The following is a 22,901-nucleotide window of genomic DNA, read 5'->3' as shown; positions in this document are numbered from 1 at the left end:
ACACATTAATTGGGAAATAGTTCCTTTACTTTGAGTCTGTACATTGCTTACGGGACTGGTGTCATGTTCTAGGCTGGTAATACAGTTTCTGCAGTTATTAGGGGGATTCACAAACAACTGCTTTGTTGGAGCCTGCAAATTATACTTTTCTTTTCTTTTTTTTTTTTTTTTTAAAAAAAAGAACTTTATTGAAAAATTACAAATACAATATATCAAGCAATAAAGTGCAACTTAAGTACCATGTAATAGCCAACAAGGGGCTTGAGACCAAAGCTAATGTAATGAGAAGAGGTCTCACTCAAAAGAGAAAAAACATACCAGTTTCCTGGTCTGCTTTTCACATGGAACAAGCTTGTTCACAGTTCTTGACTATATATTAAAATACCGGGAGCAAAGAACTAGGCTATTTTCAGTAAGAATGGAGCAATAAGCAGGTGCATTTCACAAATGTCTACCCCAAGAAATAAATATAGTCGTACACAAATGACTATAAAAGCCAATTTATGTTAAATGGAAAAGCACATCCTGCCTCTAAAGCTAGTGTTGAAAACTGAAATAATGGTGATGAAATGATACTTTAACCCAGAATCAACCTTCTTGGCCAAGGAATATGAATGTTTGTATCTCACTTTGCCCAAACACATTGTGGAGGACAGAAAGATACAAATAAACATAAACACATACTGTTGCCATTTGTACAGGCAAGTAGGTGTGAAAATATACTGAATGTAAACATCAGCTGGACTTCTACGGTATGTATATACCATATAGTGCAAAAGATACAGAATTTTTAGGACAATACCATATTGATATTTGAAAGTTTAAAAAAATCTGATAACACTATTGTCCGATATTAATTTTTTAACTTTACATTAGCAAATACAAAGATCTCATGAATGTTATCGTGTCAATTTAAATGTCTTCTGTTGTGTTCTGTGTAAATGTTCACCTGTTGTATTATGTCTCACCAATAAAAGACATAAAATACTAAGGATCCTTTAAATTTGGCTTTTAAAAAATTGTGAGATATGATATGATAAGACATGCACTGAGTGGGACATTTTACAGTTGAAAATGAAACCTGTCAGTACAGTACAATCATGTCTGTATTGCAATTTCTTGTTATGCATCAGCCAACATTTACATAGATATCGATATAACTGTGATAAGCTACCACTGGCCAAAGCTAATATACAGTAGTCCTACTGCCTCTATTATAGGACTCCAGTTTATTTGTTACAGTAAACTGTATATAGGAATGTAGTCTGGTTGTCACTGCACCATACAAGTGAATTGCAGTACAAAGAACCTGTGGTATCCTAAACTTACCAGCAGTAGCCTACATTTATGAAAGTAGCCTAAGATTAATAGTGAAAGTTCAAACAGTTAAAACAACAGTCAGGTGTCCACGTGAACAGTGAAAGAGGTTTTGTAATCATTCCTCCTATTCATACTGACTATTAATAGATCCTCTTCAAATGTGCTTTCAATGTAAGTGATGGGGGCCAAAATTCACAGTGTGTCCACACAGTCATTTTGTGCAAAAATGCATTTAAAGGTGCAGTGTGTAGAATTTAGTAGTATCTAGCTGAATGGATTAGGCAGAAATGAAATATAATATTGATACATATGTTTTAATTAGTATGTTTTTATTTATAATCACCTGAAAATAAAAATCGTGTTTTTGTTACCTTAGAATGAGCCCTGAACCCATGAGTCTATCTGCAGTCTTGCAGTATTATGTGACACATCCACTTTACTACATGACATGCCCACTTCACAACCCCCCCCCCCCCCCCCCCCCCACACACACACACACACCACTGATGTTGTCACCATAACAGCATGAGCATGCTACATGACCCCCCCAACCCTTAGGCCATATTAAGACCAAATCAACTGCTGCAGGGTTGAGCTGAGGTGTGGGTGTGTTTTCACTCTAGAACGTAACCACTGGGAAACAATCAGAAAATAACGTTTTATTGATCTGATTCACCAGCTTTCTCACTACCAGTGCTCCCTGCCTCCATTCACTCTCTAGCTCACTCGCCCACAGCTGCTCTCACTCTCTCTCGCTGGTGCTCTCAGCCCTCTTTCTCTCTCTTTTTCTCTCATCTTTTTTAAAATGAGTGTAAGCCAACAGCAAAGCCTGACTTTTACTTTGAACATTATCAAACAAAGAGAAATGCCCTCCCCTCCGAGTAACGTCTTTGTACTCTGTAATGGCAGGGTTTTGATCAGTCTGATCACCAGCTGTGATCGGCCACCACAGCGTGATGTTGGGTTGCGTTTCGCCAAAAGTTGACTCTGGATCGTCTTTCTTGCTGCAGGCCAGTGCAGCCCCGCTGTGGCCAAAATCCCTGCAGCCTAAACGCACTACCCCCATTCAAATGAATGGGAAGACTGGCGTTTTCGCCGCACCACTTGATTTGGTCTGAATGCGGCCTTAACCCTAACCCTAACCACCTCACTGCTCATGCCTACATCTAACCAAGTGGGTGTGTTCTATAATAAAGTGGGTGTGTTGTGTAGATACTGGGAGTCCGCAGATAGACCTACTTGACGCTGCCTCTGCCACGGAGCCCGCCATGTTGCACCACCATGTTTCTGCAGTTGCCCAGAACAGACCAACCAAACACTGGCTCTAGAGAGGGCTTTTCACTTTTTTCACAAGTTTTGTGGCCACCGGAGGTTCTCCTACACACTTGAAGGGGAGGGGTGAGGGTGAGGGGTTGCAATCTGCAACCTCACTGCTAGATGCCACTAAGTCCTACACGCTAAGTTTATCTGAAGCTTATATGAGGCTTCAGTAGTCTGAGTTAGTCATATCAAGTGGATATCTGTCACATTTACAGTCTTTTTAGTATCAAATTCCCTCTTTGTGTCTCCTCAGACAGTGTTTCCCTATTAAGCTGTGGTGGAAGTATAGTAACAAAAAGAGGGACTTTGGCATTAAAAAGACTGTAATGTTGAAATATATCTGCTTGATTTGACTCATTTGGACACTTAAACTTCATCTTAGCTTCAGATACATTTTTGCACAGAAGGAAGACTGTGGATTTTGGCCTCCATCACTTACATTGGAAGTGTATTATGAAGGGATCTTCTAATGGCCAGTATGAACAAGAGAAATAATTATGGCAAGAAAAACGTATTTTAATGTTCATTTGGGCACCTGACTATTGTTTTGAGACACACTTGAAAAACCGTGAACCCGTCCTTTAATATATTCACCCATGTGTCTGCACAACCGGTTATCCAGTGCATGATGGAGATATGAGGCTGGTAGGAGCTTTGTGACGCAGGTTAGTTTCTGCAACCCGAAAACCCGGCAGAGTGACTCCTCACCTTATTTTTCCGGCTCTCTGGGATGGACCAACTGCGTCGTTTCTGCCCGGTTACGCAGAGACGTCATCAGTCGGTAGGCGGAAAAGTGTGTTTCAGTATCTGGAGATAAAGCCAAACCGGGTGTTTTTATTAAGGAGATTCATACAGGGAGCACAGAAAAGATCAGCGTCTTGTCTGCTGAAATGGCGGTTCCTGCCGGTCAGACTGATCTACAGATGGACAGAGGCGCCCTGAGCGCCGAGACTGTTTCCCCTGAAAACAACATTGACATCGACGAGAAAGAGTTGGATAATATCACAAAGAAACACCGAGAAGACGACACTGCAACGCTGCCTTTGCACTCACCTTGGACCTTTTGGCTGGACAGGTAATATATTTCCCTTCTTCCGTGTTGTCGTTGAGTTTAGAGCCCAGGAAGAGCAGCAGTGATGCAAGGAAAATATCATTTAAGGCCACAGCTTTCAGCAGGCCTCCGGGAGCAAATGTAGCGGGAGAGTTTGCGGTTAACATGACCTTATTTTGTTTACAAATCCGTGGGTGACACCCCAGAAAAGTTCACATTTTCACGGCTATGTTGGTATCCAAGGTAATGACTTGTACGTAACACGGTGGACGTGTGTGCTTGTCATTTCTTTGGTATCAAAACATGCAAGTGAAGTTAGTGAAGCTCTGGTTCCCAGCAGGGGAGCCTGAGGAGGGGGTTTGGGCTGAACTTTTGACTGTTTCTCCATTTTATGAAAAGTAGCAGACTTAGAGGTACTGGCTTCACTTTTTCCAATAGTTAAATATGTTGTGTAGACATTAATACATCCTTGTTTGGAATAGTGTAGTATGTATGGATTTGCATAATACTTCTAAACGTTACATTTCCTCCTTTATGAGATCACAGGAAGTCATTTATGCTTTGTTTATGGTTTTATCCTTTGCCTTGGAGCAAAGGTGTCCAAAGTTTAGATGACACTGAGGTTTGCCATCTTTCATGTATTTGCTCATTGTGTTGACATGTAATAAGTTAAATATTAATGAAATAAACTAAAGAAACCTTTTCAAATCTGAAAAATACCCAGTCCCCAACCTAGAGACCAGGCTAGTATTTGCCCATTGAGACCAGCGCTGAAACAATCAGTCATGTAATTCATTGCTTGATCAAATTAAAATTAATCAGCAACAATTTTGACAATTTTGTAAAAATCATTGCAAAAAAACATTTTTTATAAGGCAAAAATGAAAAATGTTATTTGGTGCCATTTTCTTCAATGTGAATATTTGCTGCTTTTCTGTGTTTTTATATTATTTTAAACTGAATATCAGGTTTTGGACTGTTAGTCATTTTAAGATGTCAACTTGGGCTGTCAGAACCTGTGATGTGCTTTTCAGATGAATTGATTGTAAAAATGGTCCTTTATTTAGATTTGACAGTTTCACATTTAGGTCCATATGACACTATTATTGTGGATATTTTATTAAACACAAGATGGGAAATTAATGAATACATACATAAACAATATGGTCCAACCCCCAAAAGACAGCTGCTCATGAACCATCAGGCTAGATTAAGACTTTTATACTTGAGGAGTACACTTACTGTTGATATAATTGCTGTATGCATCATATAATCTATATAGGCATGGAAATGAATCAAAATGATCCTGGGTTCATTTTTTAAATTGATTTCATGCTCAGGAAAAGTTGTTTTACAGAAGCAAAACTTTGCATATATCAGGTTAAGTACAGAAAAAAAAGATTTCAAACAAAAAAACAGGGTGGTTAAGTAAGCTCACTGCATATATCCATGTCCTGGAATAAGCACTGATCTCATGTTACAGACCTACTGCACTTCTTATATAGTAGTGGCTCATGGTTACATACATAACATACATATACCATATATACTCATATCCATACATATATACCCATACACATGTATACATGCATACACCTGCCCATTGACATATATACCAGTGCATATGCATGTACACATTTACAAATACATACACATTTACTATATATACATATATATATATATATACAAGTATTCTAATAGATATGCATACATACATTCAAATCTAATACATGTGTACATATTGCACTGAAGATTGCATGGTTGAGGTGTCAATCTCTACTTAGATTATGAAGACAATAGTAACCTGCTTTAGAACTTATATGAGGATAATAGAAACGGATCAGTAGTGGTGCTTATGTTTTAACCAGGGCAGGTAATGTTGTTGTAAATTTGTACATTAATCTGATTCCAAGTTTCGTAAGAGGGAGTACATATGGAATTAGACATTTGCTCTAATCTTAGTGATGTTTCAAACGTTTGTAGCCATGATTTCTCATTTATATTGTTAATAATCTTCCAGTTGGTAGCTGTAACTCTTTTTGCACTCATAAATCCAACAGACACAATCTTTTTCATGAAGTGTGGCCAACTTTTATCATCCATATAATTCAAAACATATAACATGGGGTTCTCTTTAACAATTGTGGATAGAATAAATGCAACTGTCTTCAAAAACATTTGCAGTTTTGGGCATTTTCATATCATGTGAAAAAATGGGCCTTTCTCCTTTTTACAGCACCAACATATTTCATTATTACACAATATCATAAGTTTGAGTTTTCTCAAGGTATAATATATCCTGTGGATAAACTTAAAATTTATTGTTTTGTTTCGTGCTGAGTTCATTATTCTATGTGTTTTCTGCCAGATTAATGTCCAGGTATCAGGATCTATGATCTCTTCTAGATCTTTCCCCCAGATCTTCTCCAAGGAGATGTTGACAGTGTTCTTCAAACTGTTTATAATCTTGTAAATTTTGCTAGCTATACATACGTTTCCTTTTTCATTATTGTTGTTAATTTATTTTCACTTTATCATTATTTTTTTTAAAATTTATTCTCACTATTAGTTAATTTCATGAGTTTTATACGTTCTCCAAGAAATTGTGCAAGTTGTGATCTGATCTACAGATATAGCTAAAAGTCTTTACTTGTCAGATCAAATTTGCTTTTCAGTTGCTCGAGGACATCATAACACATTCTGTAAAGAGGTACATCAGTGAAGAAATCCCTTTTCTTTCCCATTCTTCATTTTCTAATGATTTTGCTTATGCCATAAAAGTGCTGTTATGCCACAATGGGGTACTGGGTTCATTGTGACTATTAAAATTTAATGAGTTATGCAAGTATTTTGCCACTTCGCAAGAAAATTTAATTACAGGGTTGTGGGTATCTTTTAAGTATTTGGGGTTGAACCACATTGATTTAAGAGATATTTTAGGTTTGCTAGTAGACGTTATTCTTGTTTCTATGTCTTCCCAGGTTGTTAATTTTGTACTGTTGTTATAAGCCGATTTTAAAGGGTATGTTGAATTTATAGCAATGTAGTATTTTTCTTAATTTGGAAGACCAAATCCACCTTTATCCTGATCAAGAAAAAATTATAATACCAAGAAGTAATTTGCTGATACTGATTCTTGCTTTATCAAAGGAGAATGGGAGACCACTGATATAGATTAGAGGTGGGAGGACATTAATTTTGTCTATTTTACCCGAGAACAAGTGGCAGGTATATCCAGCTCTCTAAATCTTCAGTAATATTTCTCAAGGTGTTATTCATATTTATTGAAACTAAGTTTTTGAAATCTGATTTTAAAGTGATACCCTGATAAAGTGATATTTAATGCCATTTGGAGACCACTTGAAAGGTGGTTGCTGTAAGCATTCTTTGTAGCAGTGTCAGTCTCAATGCATCAATTGTTCAAGGCGGTTCTAAAGAAAGGATAATCAACAAGGCAATAAGGGGCAACCATAGACGGTATAAAAGTAATGGATGTAGCCACCGTGACGCCAACCATTGGTTTGTGGACTTGTGTTTTGCAACCTCGAGTTTGGCATTTTGACAGTTGCCATCTTGGATTATTGGAGCTAGAGGTGTGACCATATTTGGATGAGAGGAGGCAGTGGACTGTGTATGGTTAATTGTGCTAATGCTAATGCTAATTTTCGCTAGCAAAAAATGGGCTGAAAACCATTAAAACAAAATGTACTCCCAGGAAAAACTTAATATCTGACTCCTTTGAGGGTCTTTTAGTACAACCAAATGCTGAACAACACGTTTTTAGGCAACCAAAATGTTACAATTAACTTTCATGAACTGAAAACACACTGAAATAGTGATGACTACTGCTACGCCTTTACTCTGTGAATCTGGGGTTACACCATGTTTATGTTCCCTAACTAATGTTGTTGCTGTGGTAGTGACTTGTCAATCACAACATAGCCACGCCCTAAAGCATATCCTGCTTTATTGTCAAATTTAAATTAAATGGGATCATAATTTACAAAATGAACATCATTCTGTATTGAAGAAGACTTGAAACTAGTGATTGAGACCATAAAGTCATTAGGAAACTGTTTTACTGAGGTAATAAATCAAGTGAGTAGTAGTCATTTCCCATAGACTTCTATACAGTCGGACTTCCTTTTGGAGCCAGTGGAGTCGCCCCCTAATGGCCATTAGAAAGAATGCAGGTTTAAGGCACTTCTGCATTGGCTTCACTTTTCAGACCCAGAACTATCCACCTGGGGGCAATCTTGTCGGGTCCTTCTGTATAGAGGAAATCCTTTTGATATCAAACCATTTGTGGACATCGTTTTTGGTTTACTGTAGAGCACCGATATATATAGTCAATGATATTTTGACCCGGTCCAAGTTCCTCTAGAGTTCTAAACAGATATTCACATTTGATTTGGTCCAAGGCTTTCTCAGCATCTAAAGAAACAGCAACTTGCTGTCAACTTGCCAACTTGCTTCTGGGGAAGAAAGAAAGAAATAACAATGAAATTATCAATACTAAAAGGTTTCAAACTGGGGCAAATGAGCTAGTCCCCTATTCTTAATTTTCTTTTTTTTAATTATGTGTGGGTGTTTGGCCATGGAAATATGGACTATCATCACCAATCAATGTGTGTTCTTATATTTGTGTCTGTTGTTTGTTTATTCTTCTATTTATTATTGCTTATTTTTTCCTACTCTCTTATATGTTTCTTTCATCCTCATGTCTCACCATAATAAAATTTGCTCAGGGATTACTAAAATGAAGGGTCAATTACTGGTTATAATTAGAGATGGTTGATGTTCAACTGAAAAGAAATAACTTAGTTTCCTGAAACACAAAAGGTCTTAACCAACCAATGAAATGCACTAAGATTCTGATACACCTACATTTCTTTCTTTCTTTCTTTCTTTCTTTCTTTCTTTCTGTCTGTCGATCCCCATTATACATTTAAAAAGTATAATATGTATTATATTCTCTGACAAATACAAAACTCCAATTTGCCCTTTATCAATTGAAAAGAAAAAAAATGAAATTGGGGAGAAGACAGGAAAAATACTTGCATGCAGACTTCAGAAGAAAAATCCTCTATTATTCCCAGCTAAACACTCAGATCGCACTCTTATAAAAGACCCCCAAGGCATTAATAAAAGGTTTAAGGAATTTTATGACGAACTACATAAAAATGAAAACACACCAACAAAACAAGAAGGGAAATCAATTTACATGTATTATCCCAAATTGAAAGAAAAGAATTAGATAAAGACATTGTAAAATCTGAAATGATCCAGCAATAAGGTTCCCAGGGAAGACAGTTTCTGAACAAACTTCTTCAAAACCTTCATTGATCTTTTGGCACATAAACATGTAAACATGAAGTATATACTGAGTCTAAACACAATAATACATTCTTCCAAAGTATGAACACATCAATAATAACTTTACAATGCAATCCAAAGAAAATCCACTTGAATGTGGCAGCTATAGGCTGGGTTCAAACTTTTGTTAAATGCCAATATTAAAGCAAGTGAAGACAGCTCTGTTATACAGCCTGTCAACACTCAGTAGAATAGATGAACTGACCAAAAAAAAAGAGTCTGAGAGTCTGAAGCAGTTTTTATGTGTTGTTGCAGATCATTACCTGGCACGACGGCTGCAGAATGTGAATCCAATCTGAAGAAGATCTACACAGTACAAACTGTTCAGGTGAGATTTGGTGTGTCAGCTTAAAGAGCTTCATCATCTTAAGAGCAAAAAGATCAAGTGTGTGACTTGGCTATAGAGTCAAATTCACATGAAAAGAGCCTCAGAGATAAAAGGGAATAGGCAGTTATTTGGCAATTAAAGCTACAGCAGGCAGGACTGGTGGGGGAAAATCAAACTATTTTACCATGACAAATGAGCACAGAGTTCACAACTAACTGACACCATATTACGTAAGTGAGTTTCAAACTGTTGCCTCTTGTTGCTATTTGATGCTGTTGTGTGGCATAGTGTACCTGACAGCAGCTTCAGATCTGTGTCCACTGTCCAACATGTTAAAGTACATATGCTAATTTGTTTTGATATGATGTTTGATAGCTTGAATTACAGTAAAGTTGAGCTAAATTTACCCCAAAAATGATAGAAATTGCTATCTATCAAACATACTAACAGATCTTTTAATATAAAGATGAATGTTACAACAGACAAATAAGTTATTAATGTTTTGAAAAACTGTTAAAGGTTTACAATGTACATTTTTTAGTAACACAAGTTAAACAGGCTTATGGTTTCAGTTTTAATAAGCTGAAAAACACACAAAATATTTTTTAATCATTAAGTTAACTCTTTAGTTATTTGGGAATATAAAACAGATTTGGCCCTTACAGCTAAAATCCTTAAAGCCCCCCTTCACTCAAAAATGTGTTTTTCTTCTTGTTCCTTCTGTTGGATGTTTGAGCTTCACTGTGCAGGATGACGTGCTGTATGTGCAGCGTTTGACATGTGAAGGCTGTTTTCACGTTCGTCTGCTAAAGGGGGAAAGTTCTGTGCTCACAAATATCTGAGTTAAAGGGGTGAACCTACAAACATGATTTGTGACATTACATCTATTTTGGAAGCCAAAACCTGGTCCAATATTCAACTTACACAAGTGCGATGTGCATGGAAACTTGAAGCCTCCAGTGCACATACACTGAAAATGGACTTTTAGTAGTAGTCATCTTGTGTTCAGCAGTTTAACCTCTGAAATGGAAAAAAATATTTACATATTTATAGATTCTAGATTTTTAATGAGGGAGAAGAAGTAGATGTAACTTTAAGAATTTCTAACTAGGTAATTGAACTTTTTTGTGGAAAAACTGCATCAGGCACAAATTAATATTCCATGCAGAGTATTTTTATATGTCTTAAAACATGTCTGGAGGGGATCTTTAACTTTTCGCACATTGTCACCCTGTGCAGCAGTGAGAAGTTTACAGCAATGATAGTGTAGTTGCTGTGTGGTTCCAGCAGGGAGGTCTGCCATTTATTTGAATCAGCTGTAGAAAACCTGGAAAATACACCAGCTAGGAAAGTGTGATTCTGCAGGGCTAATGTTTGAAAATATGAACAAATCTCAGAATGAATTGCTTCCAGTTCACTGGCTCTTTGTGGGATGTCATTGGCATTGTCACTGATGACTGGTGTGATCTGACCACATGATCAGCATTTCTCAGTAGTAGAGAATGGGGAGTGTCACAGTCATGTGGGGTTACTTTATTAACGAACAATTTCTCAATTAAAAATAGTATGGATAACAGCTGTGAGGTCATTTCTTGTAGAAAATACACATGCTGAAGTGTTGCAAACTAAATCCATACTGGACAAAGGAGTAAAATGCTACTATTATAATGCACCAAAGTAACTTTCTCTTAGAGTTTATAGGAAGAAATAACTCTTTTGGACATGTCATAAGCATTCTTTCTCTTTTTTTTCTCTTTGCAGATGTTCTGGAGTGTATACAACAACATCCCTCCAGTTTCAGCACTGCCTTTGAGATGTAGCTATCACTTAATGCGTGGAGAACGGAGGCCACTCTGGTAAGTCTACTCTTATTGTAAATATTATGATTATATTTCTTAGCACTAGCACGAACAGATAGAAGACTATAACAGAATCCCATGCTGTAACTGCCATGTAATGTAATAATAATAATAATTCCCCTCCAGTTACATTTGACATATAAGAAACACTGTTAGTGTAAAAATGTCATCACAGCAACATAAAGGGATGTACATTTAATAAATTGAACCAAGTGTGTAATAAAATCTTGAATTATTACAGTGGAGTTTTTTTGGAATTACTACATCATTCACATCACTATTAGACCATCGGTTTAACATGTTAAATAAGAGTAGGTAATGCATGCTGTATATTAATGTCATGTTAGTACTATCCAACCTGTTCTATATTAGTTTAAGGTAAAACTGATCACTCAGTTAAGGTTGCACTGCATTCATTTGTTTTTATCTTTTACTCTAACAGGGAAGAGGAAAGCAATGCAAAAGGAGGAGTATGGAAGATGAAAGTACCAAAAGAAAGCACTGTAGGTGTTGTGCTCCGCTCAGATCTTCCTCACGTAATAATATAAATGACTGAATCACTAATTAGCTTCTCTTTGCCCTTCAGTCTGCAGTTTGGAAAGAATTGTTACTTGCTACTATTGGGGAGCAGTTTGCAGATTACTGTGCCTCAGGTAAGGTACTTTGCTTTTTCCAATCATATCTTTTGTGTTGATGGATATTTATTTACTGTTAACTTCAGCACTGTTGTCCGTTTTATCTCTTTTTGTTCATCAGACGATGAGGTTGTCGGTGTCAGTGTTAGCGTTCGAGATCGGGAAGATGTTGTACAAGTGTGGAATAGAGATGCAACTCTCGCTAACGAAGCAAGTATCTTGGGAAAAATCTATGAGCTCCTCCCATACATATCTTTTAAAGCTGTATTTTATAAGTGTAAGTATGCCCATTTTTTCCCTCCACTTTCATGTGTTGTGCTTTTTGGATTTAGAAATGGAAATGAGCTCAAGCTTTAAAGACGCCCTGTCAGAAACTACAGCCTATGCAAGTGAGACCGTAGAAAAGAGACTGTGCACATTTAAAGAACACATTTCCAACCAGTGTGTAAGCGTGCCAGAGGATGATTCAAAGGAGTGTTCATGGCTGCAGGCGAGTCAAGGCTTTATTGACATTAGAGAAAAGGCAGCAAGACAAATGCACCATATGCCTTCATACCTGCTCCACATACATATAGGCTAGTCTTGTCACTACATGTTAAATATTTGTTACTGACATTATAATGAACTACAGTATTTTAACTAATGCTTGGTACAGTGTTCGTACTTCTGTCAACCTAAGATTGTGTTGTTTGAGCTGCCACACAATCCAAAAATGATATCCAGACTATTCCTTTAAGATTCAAATCTGGGGATGAATATATTTTTTTATAAGTCATAAGTATAAGTCATTCTGTAGTCATGGTCTAAATTGTGTTCTGCATGTAAAATGAGTATTATTTATGTCTAATAGATGAATCACTTTGACTTTTTCAGCTCACATGGAACATCATGCCTTTGAGGGAGGACGCTCAAGACACTAGATTGTAACGCACTTTTTTTTTTTTTTTTTTTTTAAAACCTGAACTCTGTACCAGCCTTGATGTAAAGGCTCTGTCCACAACCTAATCAAGGATATTATTTTGCATTCAACAAGGAAATGTTATCAATATATTTTTATAACTTTTTAAGATTGATGCCTTGTTTCCTTTTCATGTGGGCCCTAAAGCTCTGAAGCCCTCAGAGAATGTATATCCAGTGTAAATCTCATTCAGAGTTCATGAGTCCATGTTGGTTTTGACTTCCTCCTATACTGAACTGCACTGTCATGGTCCCGTTCTCTGCACGGCCTATGGACCTCACAATTAATTCCTGGTATAGAGGTAGCAGCTACATAATCTAGTATGTTTCAACATTATGATATGTTAGATATTTCAAGTCATATCATGTCTTAAGTCAGCTTGTGAAGTGCCAAAGCACTTTTCTGTTTAAGTAGTTTGTATCTTAGTGTGTTTAATTCAGCTGGAGTTTCTCCACTTGTAAGTGAATGTCCCATTTGGTTTCTTGTATCTTCATCAGTTGTACATCAAACTTAAAATCAGGGTAACACTTGGAAATATTGCACATTACTACCTATTCCAGTCACAGTGTCCTTCAGTTATAAAGCCATCATAGAGGATCAGCACAGATAAGGCCCTAAGAAACATTAGATTTGGTTTCTTAGATGTTTTTTTTGTTTTTACAGCTTTAGTTAAAGAGCAAAATCCATCCTGAAAGGTGCCTCTTTGAATGTTCTCACACCACACCGCATTTGACATTTCGTTCAATAGAAGTGTTAAAAGTAGACCTCTGCTCTCCTTAACTCAGTCACGCATTGTTTGGTGTATTACTCTGAAGAGATATGGCACATTTTTGTGCTCAACTGGTGGTGCTCTTGTCTGTACTTGTTTTCCTGACCGATAAATCCAGTTTGCTTGGACTGTGTCCTTCTAACCATAACACACTGAGAAAAATGCAGCATTATTTGTTTTAAAGGAAGTAACATTCGGTCATGCGATTCCCATATTTAGTATGATATGTAGATGCAGTATGTCAAATTTTATGACTAAGAAAAAGTAACGCAGACAGATATGGTGGGTTTAAATAAAGATGAGTGCATGTAGACTGCTGCTTCAAAGGAACGTATTGAATCATAAGTGACAGTGATTTCACCAATTTGATCATGTCTGTACAGGTTAATAACATTTTAACAGCTAAAATATAAAAACATTTTTTATATTTTAGATCCTTTTACAGGACTCATATCTTTGCCATTTTTCTGAAACTTCATCGGTCTGAGTTACCTTCACTAACACAGTTAACATACTATTGTTTTATTGCAGTGTAGGCTACAGTAAACTGAATGCTTCTGGTATTATTGTATGTCACACCACTTTTATAGTTCAACTTTGAACTGGTTGATAAGTTAGATATAAGGGGACAATATTTCCTTTGTAAACATGATTTTTGCAGTGACATGGACTAAGTAAATAAAATAAAAACGCAATTGTTTGTGTTTCTTCTTGCAAAGTAACAATCATAAACAGCAGTTATCTGTTAAAGGACGGTGTTGCCATTCTGGCACATGATGTGTTAATACTTCAGCATTACAGCGTCTTTCACTTACAGCAAGCCATTTTGTGCTGATTCATCATATTTAATTGGATCAGTTGCACATTACACTCTCTCCCTGCTGTGTCACCTAAGGCAATAATAATGCCTCTCAAATGAATCTTGTAAAGGTCAGGAGAGCAGCAAGTAGCGGTGGCTCTCCAATTAAAGTAAGAAAATTCTTTGGGTGTTTGTGAGTGTTCACTCAACAATACAGCACAAGATTGTTAATCTACAGTGCTAGACCTCCAAATCTAACACACCTTTTTTATCTGTTTTCTTTTTGATTTTCTTTTTTATTGTGTCCGAGCAGGAAAAGCACAGGTGTTACTAATAATATCAACAATGGCTCTATTCAAGTGTCTCATCGTGACAGTGAGCTGGCATGCACAGTACGAGGAGCCTGAAACTGAAATGGTTTTCATCATGTATTGTATTATTTACACCTGTGCATTTCCTGCTGTGACATGTCAGAATATCTTCTGTGAACAAAGGCCTGTTAAACTTGCATTGATTGATTTTTTCCCCCCCTTTTGGCCAGTTCGAGGCTGCTCAACAAGCTGTAAACATTGACATTGTATCACCATTTAAAGTTAATATTACTCACATTATTATTATTATTTTATATTAGTTATTTTTTGAGATTTTTACGTTTTTTATCAGTGAAATGTGACACAACATAAGTGTGACCTAGACAGTAATTTAAACAGACAAGTGGAGAACATACCGACATCAGGATAAAATACTGTAAATGATTCACTGATACATATGATGTGTTAGCAAACCATTGCCTGTTTACACATCCAGCAGACGCAGAGCAACATTAGTAATCATTTGGAGTCATGTTTCTGGCCACCTGATGAATGCCATTCCAATGTTTTATATATTTTTAATTCCCTTGAGTCTTTCCTAGTTTGAGATTTTGACACGATTATTGTCTCTTATCTATTTATATTTATTTTCTGTGACTGGAAATATAACTGTCCATTTTACTGGACATGTGTTCAAGAGATTGGACACACAGTATTTACCATTCTTGCTTTACCATCACTCGCATACTCAAACAGAATCATTGATTATTATAAGAACTATGCATAATGTGATTTAATTTAAATAACATTATTAACATTCAGACATGATTTGTAAGTATGAAATCTTTTACCTTCTAAACAGTATGATTATTTGTGTTTGATGCCTGGAAATTCAACAATGCCATGCCATCAATCAGCGTATATTTATAATTTCAGAATGCTGCAGATAGAAGAAGATATCATGGTCTCAAGTTTTTCTCCTTTCACTCATTGGACAGTTCTCTACAGGTCATTAATCTGTATACCTTCTCCAGAAGTCCTCTTCCTTTCATTACATGTTGAATGCTAGAGCCCCCAGCAGTGAGGGGAAAACACTGTATCCGAGCCATTCATCCGCTTTGGAAATCAAGAGGAGCTCCTATTCATTTGCTTAATTACCTAATTAACAGAAAGCTAATTACTTTGTTGTGTGCACGCGTATGTGTGGAGAGGCTATTACGTAACTGATAGTGATCCTCAATTAATTTGTAACTACACTCCATCAAGTCAGGGCCTTAATCCACACAACACATCACCAGCGTGACACCAACAAAACATGGTAATAAATTCACACCCAGACTCATGGTTGTTGGGCTCCGCTGAGCTCATAGATCCAGTATTGACATGCAGATCAAGCTGCTGGAGGATTAGAAAGCTTAGATTACATGTTAGATTGACTTGACAGTGTATATACATCTTCATTTTTCTCATTAATTACTCCAGACAATCATGTTTACAACCTTGTGAAAAAACTGCTGTAATACTATAAAAGACTGTAGAATTGGCTCACTATACGAACCATAGTAAAACTGCAAATCCTCTTAGGAATATTATGGGCAGGGTGTAGTTATACCAGAAGAGATAAAATTTCATAAAGTAGAAGAATGACATCATACATTCACCAGTGAGAACCACACACACATTCAAAAGCCAGATAGGAATATTTTAGTTTTAATACAGAGATGTTTTTCTTAGGTGTGTCAAAATTTGAAATCCCTCATATCATAAAAAATTTCTTTAGCTTTTTTTGTTTTGGATATTATACATCTTTTAAAAATGTAAATTTGAATCATGACCTTCTTTCAGTTCTTGCCATGGCCGTATATGTGTGTCCACATCATATGTTTGAATTCCACACTGTGGCTTCAGACTTATCAGTTGGATGACTCAGAGTGTGTTTCCAGTCACTGGGGTCATTGAACACAACACTGTGGTTGTAGGCCATATAATAACTGACATGTCTGTCACATATACAGTGCAGCTTTATGGTGGGAATATTTTTAGCTTGCCAGCTTTGAGCTGTGGGATTGGGGATATGCTTTCACTAAAAAAGAAAACCCTATGGAAATACTATACTACTATATTATTATAACTATAAACTAATTAAACACTTACCAGGGACCATATTATACCCTGTCCTATTGGTTTTTAACAATTATGTCAATATTATTGAAAAATGATGTTTTTCTAATGTATTTTTCTAAAATCTTTATAGGGTCTTCAAAGTTCCAAGAAATGTAATAGTGTTTTTTCAGTTTGCAGGTAACAGGTAATAGTAGGTAATGTTGTGTTTTCCTGTTTGGTCTCATTTTGTATCACTGTTACAGTGAATTAATACAGACAAAAGGATGAAGAAGTTTGTTAATGTGAGTTTAATGTGGTGTGAACTTTGACACCTTACAGGGTTTTGATGACAGTGACTCTAAAAATGAAGACATGGAGACATGGAGACAAAATGCCAGCTCAGAGGACATGAGCTTAACTATAGATTGCTGTGTGCAGCGCAAACATATTGTAATGACCCCAACATAGTCACACACTATGATTTGTGATTAATTTGTGTTTGGTGCGAGTAATGAAGCAGTTACAGTAGTTCATGTGTAACACAGTACAATGACTATATAAACATAAAAATTAATTGATTAAATTGAAAATTATCAATAGATTCTGAAAATAACATTTTTGAACCTATAAATGATATGGAAAAGGAGCAAATTAATACAAATTGTATACTTTTAGGGGTTATTAATGTTATTACAAACTCAATCTGTAATACAGAAGTTACGGACCTCTAAAGAACCTGAGGTATGTCAAAATGTTTGGCAAACATCTATGCACCGAAGGGTTAAGGATATTATTGGATAAATGTTGGTAATGAATAAAATAGTGACACAGAGGATTGAGAATATTAAGTAAAATCACCATAAACCCATATGCTAGAGACTAAGTGACTATTCTGTGGAAATATCAAATGTTTCCTGTGACTGGGCTTGGTCAGAGGGTGGCGCTCTGTACTAAGAAACAGACTTGCTGAGACGGTTCATCAGCAGCAGCATTCCTCCCAGATGCAGCCATGATAAATGTAATGTCATTTATAACGAAATGAGCTGTGCTTCTCAGACCTTGATCAAGGACAAAAAACGACTTAAAATACTTTCTCTTGAGGTTAAATTAATGTTGCTTTACAATGAGTGTTAACTGGACTGTTGAACTGGCCCATGATAATTCTCCTCTTCAGGGGCAAGTGACAGGGATTTGAATACTGTCACAACGACAGTAGTCGTGATCTGGGAGTAAGCACAACTTTTCAACCACAAAAATGAACAGAAATTCTTGATACCTTTGTTGAAATGTAGGTATAGTCACAGCCCTTAACATTTGAAAAATATTCTGAGTAGCTAGACCTACATATCGGAAATGATAACCACACATAAACTGAAATAACCTGCACTCTGGTTATCTTCATAGTCATTTTCAAAATCTTAATATAACCCCTCTTTAATAGTTAAAACTCCACACAGTTGAGATTAAAACATCTTTGATGATTATGTCAAAGCAAATCATCTTTTTGCAGTGAGGCTTTGAAACAGTTACATGAACCTCAGATAAAAAAAAAAAGAAAAACAGACAGGAGAAATTTCTGAAATAATAGAAGTTCATTCTGCCTCAGTTGTAATTAGTCAGCTTAGACATTTTAGCTTTTCTGACAGCCCCCTCTCTCCTGTCACACTTTCAGCTAAAACTAATGCACATCATTACATTTCCCCATAAAAAGGACCTACTAAGTGCTACTAAGTGCTACTGAATTGTACTTGTGACTGTGATGTTTCTATGAAGGATCTGCAATGCAATGAACGTTGTTTACCCAGCAGGTGGATATGACGTCACGGACTTGGAACATCAAAACAACAACATCCAAATCCGCGATTCTTCCTTTTTTTTCTCTCCTTCTTTTCTCGGCGTGTTAAAATCTAATAACAACATTAAGAAAGGAGCCCGTGCCTTTCCCCACGACACAGACTGGGAGGTAGCGAGTGTGAAACTCCACATTTTGCTTTTTTTCGACGCCCTCGGTAAGATTATCTCTTTCTCCTTATAGTTAAGTTAGTTAGTTAGTCCCCCCCCCCCCACCCCACACCTCCACCACCTCGCCACTAACACCAAGGCGGGCGGAGTAATATTGTTAGTGTTTACGGTGTGATTTGTTGTCGCACGCGTTCTCGGTACACAACCTCGCGTGCACGGGTTCGTTATCTCATAGGCTACTAGCAAATCGGTATCCTCCGCGTGCGCCTGTAAGCTGCTGTAGAGCCATTCTGGTAAGTTTCACTATTATGTTAACATTAGCTTTGTTGTGTCGTATCTAGATACCTGCTGCTGCTTCTGCTGCTCATACACACACACACACACTCACACACACGCACACACGGAGTTTGTCTTTGGTTTTTGTCGCTGTCTTGTTTCAAATGGCGAAATAAACAAATAAACAAACACCTGTAATATTCTGATGTGGTGTGGCTGTTAGCGCTATTAAATATCGCTGTAAAATGTGACTGTTAGAGCGCCTTTTGTTACTACGAGTGTTGTACACTTTACTTTTTTTTTTGAAAGTTGAGTTTCTAACTTAGTTGAGGCTACTCGTGAGACCCCGGGGGAAAATGCACCTTTGGGGGAAAAGTATTTTTCACCATTAAGTGCTGACTGGCGATAGACGTTAACAGCGCGTAATTACAACGTTACCTGTTAATGCTAACGCCGTAAAAGTTATTAACTTTACTCGGTGAAAGGGAAGTTTGGGTGCCGTGATTTCTTTGGAGTAAGACCAGGGAAGGAGCTTTTCCCCACGTGTTAGCTGTCCTCCAAACTCCGAAAGACCGGAGGAAGGCACAACTGCCCCAAACTATAGTTATTAACTGTATTAGCGCTTTAGCTAATCGCCTTTTATTTGGCTGTTCATCATTAGCGTTATTGAAGGCTGTTGTGTTGGTTAAGCTTGTCAGCTCAGCGGTAACACAATACATTAAAGCGGATATATCACCTCACAGTTAACTTTTCATTAACACAAAGGCTTTACTGAATTATTTTTAATTATATCGGTGACAATTTACAGCCACACCACAGCATGAAAAGTTTAAAACAAGAGCTTTTATTTGACTGGATCGTCGGTTTGCTTTGTTTGAAACAAGTGTAGCCCATCTATTGAGGCAGTTGTGGTGTGGGTTAATGCTGGACGTTTTCATAACTGTAAAAACGCTGAAGTTGCAGAGCATCTAATTATTAATTGTCAAAAGTAGGGTTTAAATTTTGTTAAATTATCAATTAATTACCTGTTATTACTAGAGTGTGTAAATAGTTTTCACTAATGTTAAGTTATCCGTGTACACTATCTGAAGGAATGTACTTTGACAAAAATGTTTAGCACTATGGAAACACTCAAAGGAAAGCAGAGCATATTAAATATTTTAGGTCTAATTTATGTTATAATTAACATTTTATAACAGGCATATTGACAGACAAATGTACACCAAACAAAGATGAATAATGAATTTTACTGTGTATGTATAAATATTATGAGCAGCTGTCTCATGTGTCTAATCCATGTTGATTTATTATTAGAATTAGTAGGCGCACAAAAAAGAATAATTTAATAAAAAAAGATGCAGATTATATATGTCTATAAAGACTGAACTGCACACATATAAGAATGAAATATTACCCTAATATTTTATACAGTAAGTCTGCAGCTGGCAACAGCAGGACTAAAACCATCTGAAAATTTACAAAAGGGAAACTGCAGCTTTAACAACTATTGCTGGCAGTGCTCCCTCCTTCTTGGTCTTTGGATTAGTCATTGTCTGAGGGGAAAAAAACACTTTTTTGTAGGAGAAGTAAAGTAAACAGCCTCCAACAAGCGAACCTTGACAACCCAGATTAAGGAAAACATTGGAGATCAAACAGTGCTGCTGCTGGGCTGTTGTCATGAGCTGCCTGAGAGAGAGCTGCAGACTATTTGAACAGGCACTGGGGTTTGTGTGCTCACTTATGCAGAAATGGACCTTCACAAATGCTGACCCAGGTTTTAAAACACAGGATGAACTTTGCAACTTTTCCAGGCCTGCTGTTTGACACGGCTATTACATATAGACATTCAGCCTTCTGCTGATTCTGATGGGAACAACCTAACACTGTCCCCTGTGTTCGCGTTTAGAAACAAAAGTGACTGTACTTTCTCTGCCCCTCACTACAACTGAATAAATTTAGTCGGCAGGGGGGAAACTCAAAGCTTGAAATTTGAGGAAGAGCAGCTGTATGCATTGTAATGACGCAAGATCCTTAACACACCAATCTGTGATTTTGTATTATTTAGAAAGCCCTTGTTTCAAGTTTGGCCTCTTCAGGCTCGGGCTAAGGCTCTTTTTTGTAGAGAGCTGAGGTTCAACTCGTAAGAAAGTAATCAGTCACTCATGCATTCAGTGTGAGGACTCCCATCCCTGAGTGGAGCGGCCCTCTCTTTCATCTGACGGCTCAGTATTTGTGAACACACATTGAAATACCCTGTGCTGGGTACGGAGGGGCTGTAAACTGACTGTGCTCTCTTGCTTGCAGCTGAATGATAAGGAGAGTTATTTTCGGTTCAGTGTGGGAATAAGGTTCTGCAATTGCTGTATTGTTGCTTTCAGATTTATTTGCCAGTTTCACCCTTCATTTGATTTCAGATACCCTGAAACCAGTTGCTTGAAACATTTTTTTTTTTGCACAAAGCAAGACAAGTGACTGATCAATAAAGGGAATTTTCTGGTAAATGAATTTGTCATGTAGTTTCTGCATGTTTGACTCACACAACACAAATGGGAAGAGTACCAGCAATATAAATACAAGTGCAGGACACTCATTAGTGCTGTATTAAGTGAATGGAAGTGATAACAAAGGAAAGCAGAACAATATTTCCAGGGTAAAGGTTAGTGTGTCCCGGCCCCTGTGGCGTGCCCAGGCAGACGGTTCTCCATGCCAGGGAAGGTGATTGGTCAGAGAGTGGACAGCTTCAGGTGAGCTCTGTGTAGCTCCTCAGTCTCTATGGAGACTGCAAAATGCTCAGGACAGCCATTAACTCATGCAGCCATTAATTACTGTCTTCTACTGTCATGTGTCCTTAATAAAGGGAGGGATGCTGACAAAAAATATCATCCTTCTGCATGGGAAGAGAGGGAGCATGCAATTACAATCAATTAACTTGAGTTACAAAATGATTTTACTACTGGTGTTGTGTTTGAGGAATACAGAACAGTTTTACAGATTGTCTATTGTTTGAAAAATATTGAAGTATCCAGTATATATTGTTCTATTAGCAAAATTGGTGTATTAAAGTAGTTATTGGTGTGTTGGGTTCAGATAAAAGCAGTGTTTTTATTTGAATACATAATTAGCCCGTTGTACATGCCGTTCAGTTTAAATGAGGTTGGATAGGCTGCTTAAAATTTTGCAACAGCCTCTACAATGTCAATAGGCTATATGATAGTGGTAGTGTAATAATACTAATATTTTTCTCAGTCTTTTTTCTTGTATGATGGCTTTTAACAGTGATTATATAATCAAATATTTTCTAATTCTAAGGGTACTGTCAGCATATTTGACCATGGCTCTAATTAAATGACCATGTTTTTGTACTCATCTGATACTTGAGAACACAGCAGGTAAAAGATGATTTTATGAAGTCTGTTGCCGATGGACTCTTCTCAAACATGATAAAGAAAGACTTGGAACAGAAGACACATAGTTATGTTAAGGGTTTTGGTTTCACACTGTGGCGTTGTTTACATTGAGATTTGACACTTTTTTTAGGGCAGTAATAGAGGGTGTGGTCATGTTCTGAAACATCTGCATTCGGAACGAAACATGTATGTGCAATCATTTTTCCATCTTTCACATTCAGACATAGGTATTCACACAATTACTCAGACAATCCAAATAATAATAAAAAAAAATATTATTATTATTTATTTATTAACATGAGATGAATAAAGTATGCAAGTTTTCTTTTTTTCTTTTTTAAAAATTTTTCTTCACTTTACAGTCAGATTGGTCAAGACTTCGTATGACGTAATGATTGTATTTTCATGTGTTTAGAGCTTTTTTTCT

The 22,901-nt window shown here is 36.9% G+C and overlaps 2 protein-coding genes across 13 annotated transcripts in view; both read left to right on the top strand.

The window, feature by feature from the left end:
- The first annotated feature begins 3,371 nt into the window (after positions 1 to 3,371).
- LOC137182043 (eukaryotic translation initiation factor 4E type 3-like) lies at positions 3,372 to 14,311 on the top strand. 2 transcript variants are annotated; one of them, XR_010928226.1, is made up of 8 exons: positions 3,372 to 3,715; positions 9,323 to 9,395; positions 11,157 to 11,251; positions 11,697 to 11,757; positions 11,841 to 11,907; positions 12,011 to 12,099; positions 12,222 to 12,379; positions 12,763 to 14,311. XR_010928226.1 is itself a non-coding variant. In XM_067588298.1 (7 exons), exons 1-7 carry the CDS (start codon positions 3,531 to 3,533, stop codon positions 12,807 to 12,809), a joined length of 684 nt encoding a protein of 227 aa, XP_067444399.1. In that variant the 5' UTR covers positions 3,378 to 3,530; the 3' UTR covers positions 12,810 to 14,311. The 2 variants fall into 2 exon arrangements, 1 of the variants encoding a protein (XP_067444399.1); XM_067588298.1 differs by lacking the exon at positions 12,222 to 12,379 and having other exon boundaries at positions 3,378 to 3,715; positions 12,011 to 12,166.
- Positions 14,312 to 18,266: 3,955 nt separating this feature from the next.
- foxp1b (forkhead box P1b) overlaps positions 18,267 to 22,901 on the top strand; it is a 159,448-nt gene continuing 154,813 nt past the window's right edge. For 6 of the 11 annotated variants that reach the window (XM_067588291.1, XM_067588288.1, XM_067588295.1 and 3 more), the window contains exon 1: positions 18,900 to 19,084. The gene's annotated coding sequence lies outside the window, so the exon portion shown is untranslated. Of the gene's footprint in view, positions 18,839 to 18,896; positions 19,085 to 22,901 lie in introns of those variants that run through there. The other 5 variants (XM_067588292.1, XM_067588286.1, XM_067588289.1 and 2 more) reach the window with 3 other exon arrangements.

The sequence above is a fragment of the Thunnus thynnus genome, chromosome 4 (genome assembly GCF_963924715.1).
Source record: "Thunnus thynnus chromosome 4, fThuThy2.1, whole genome shotgun sequence".
Classification (NCBI taxonomy): domain Eukaryota; kingdom Metazoa; phylum Chordata; class Actinopteri; order Scombriformes; family Scombridae; genus Thunnus; species Thunnus thynnus.
Note: the sequence above shows the minus strand (reverse complement) of the source record. Positions and strands in the feature narration are given on the sequence as shown.

What these genes read in the sequence shown, in the direction of transcription:
- LOC137182043 (XM_067588298.1), top strand. Translation starts at nt 3,531, where the DNA reads ATGGCGGTTCCTGCCGGTCAGACTGATCTACAGATGGACAGAGGCGCC. An exon ending in TGGACCTTTTGGCTGGACAG is followed by an intron (nt 3,716 to 9,322) that starts GTAATATATTTC and finishes GTGTTGTTGCAG; the next exon opens with ATCATTACCTGGCACGACGG. An exon ending in TAAAGCTGTATTTTATAAGT is followed by an intron (nt 12,167 to 12,762) that starts GTAAGTATGCCC and finishes TGACTTTTTCAG; the next exon opens with CTCACATGGAACATCATGCC.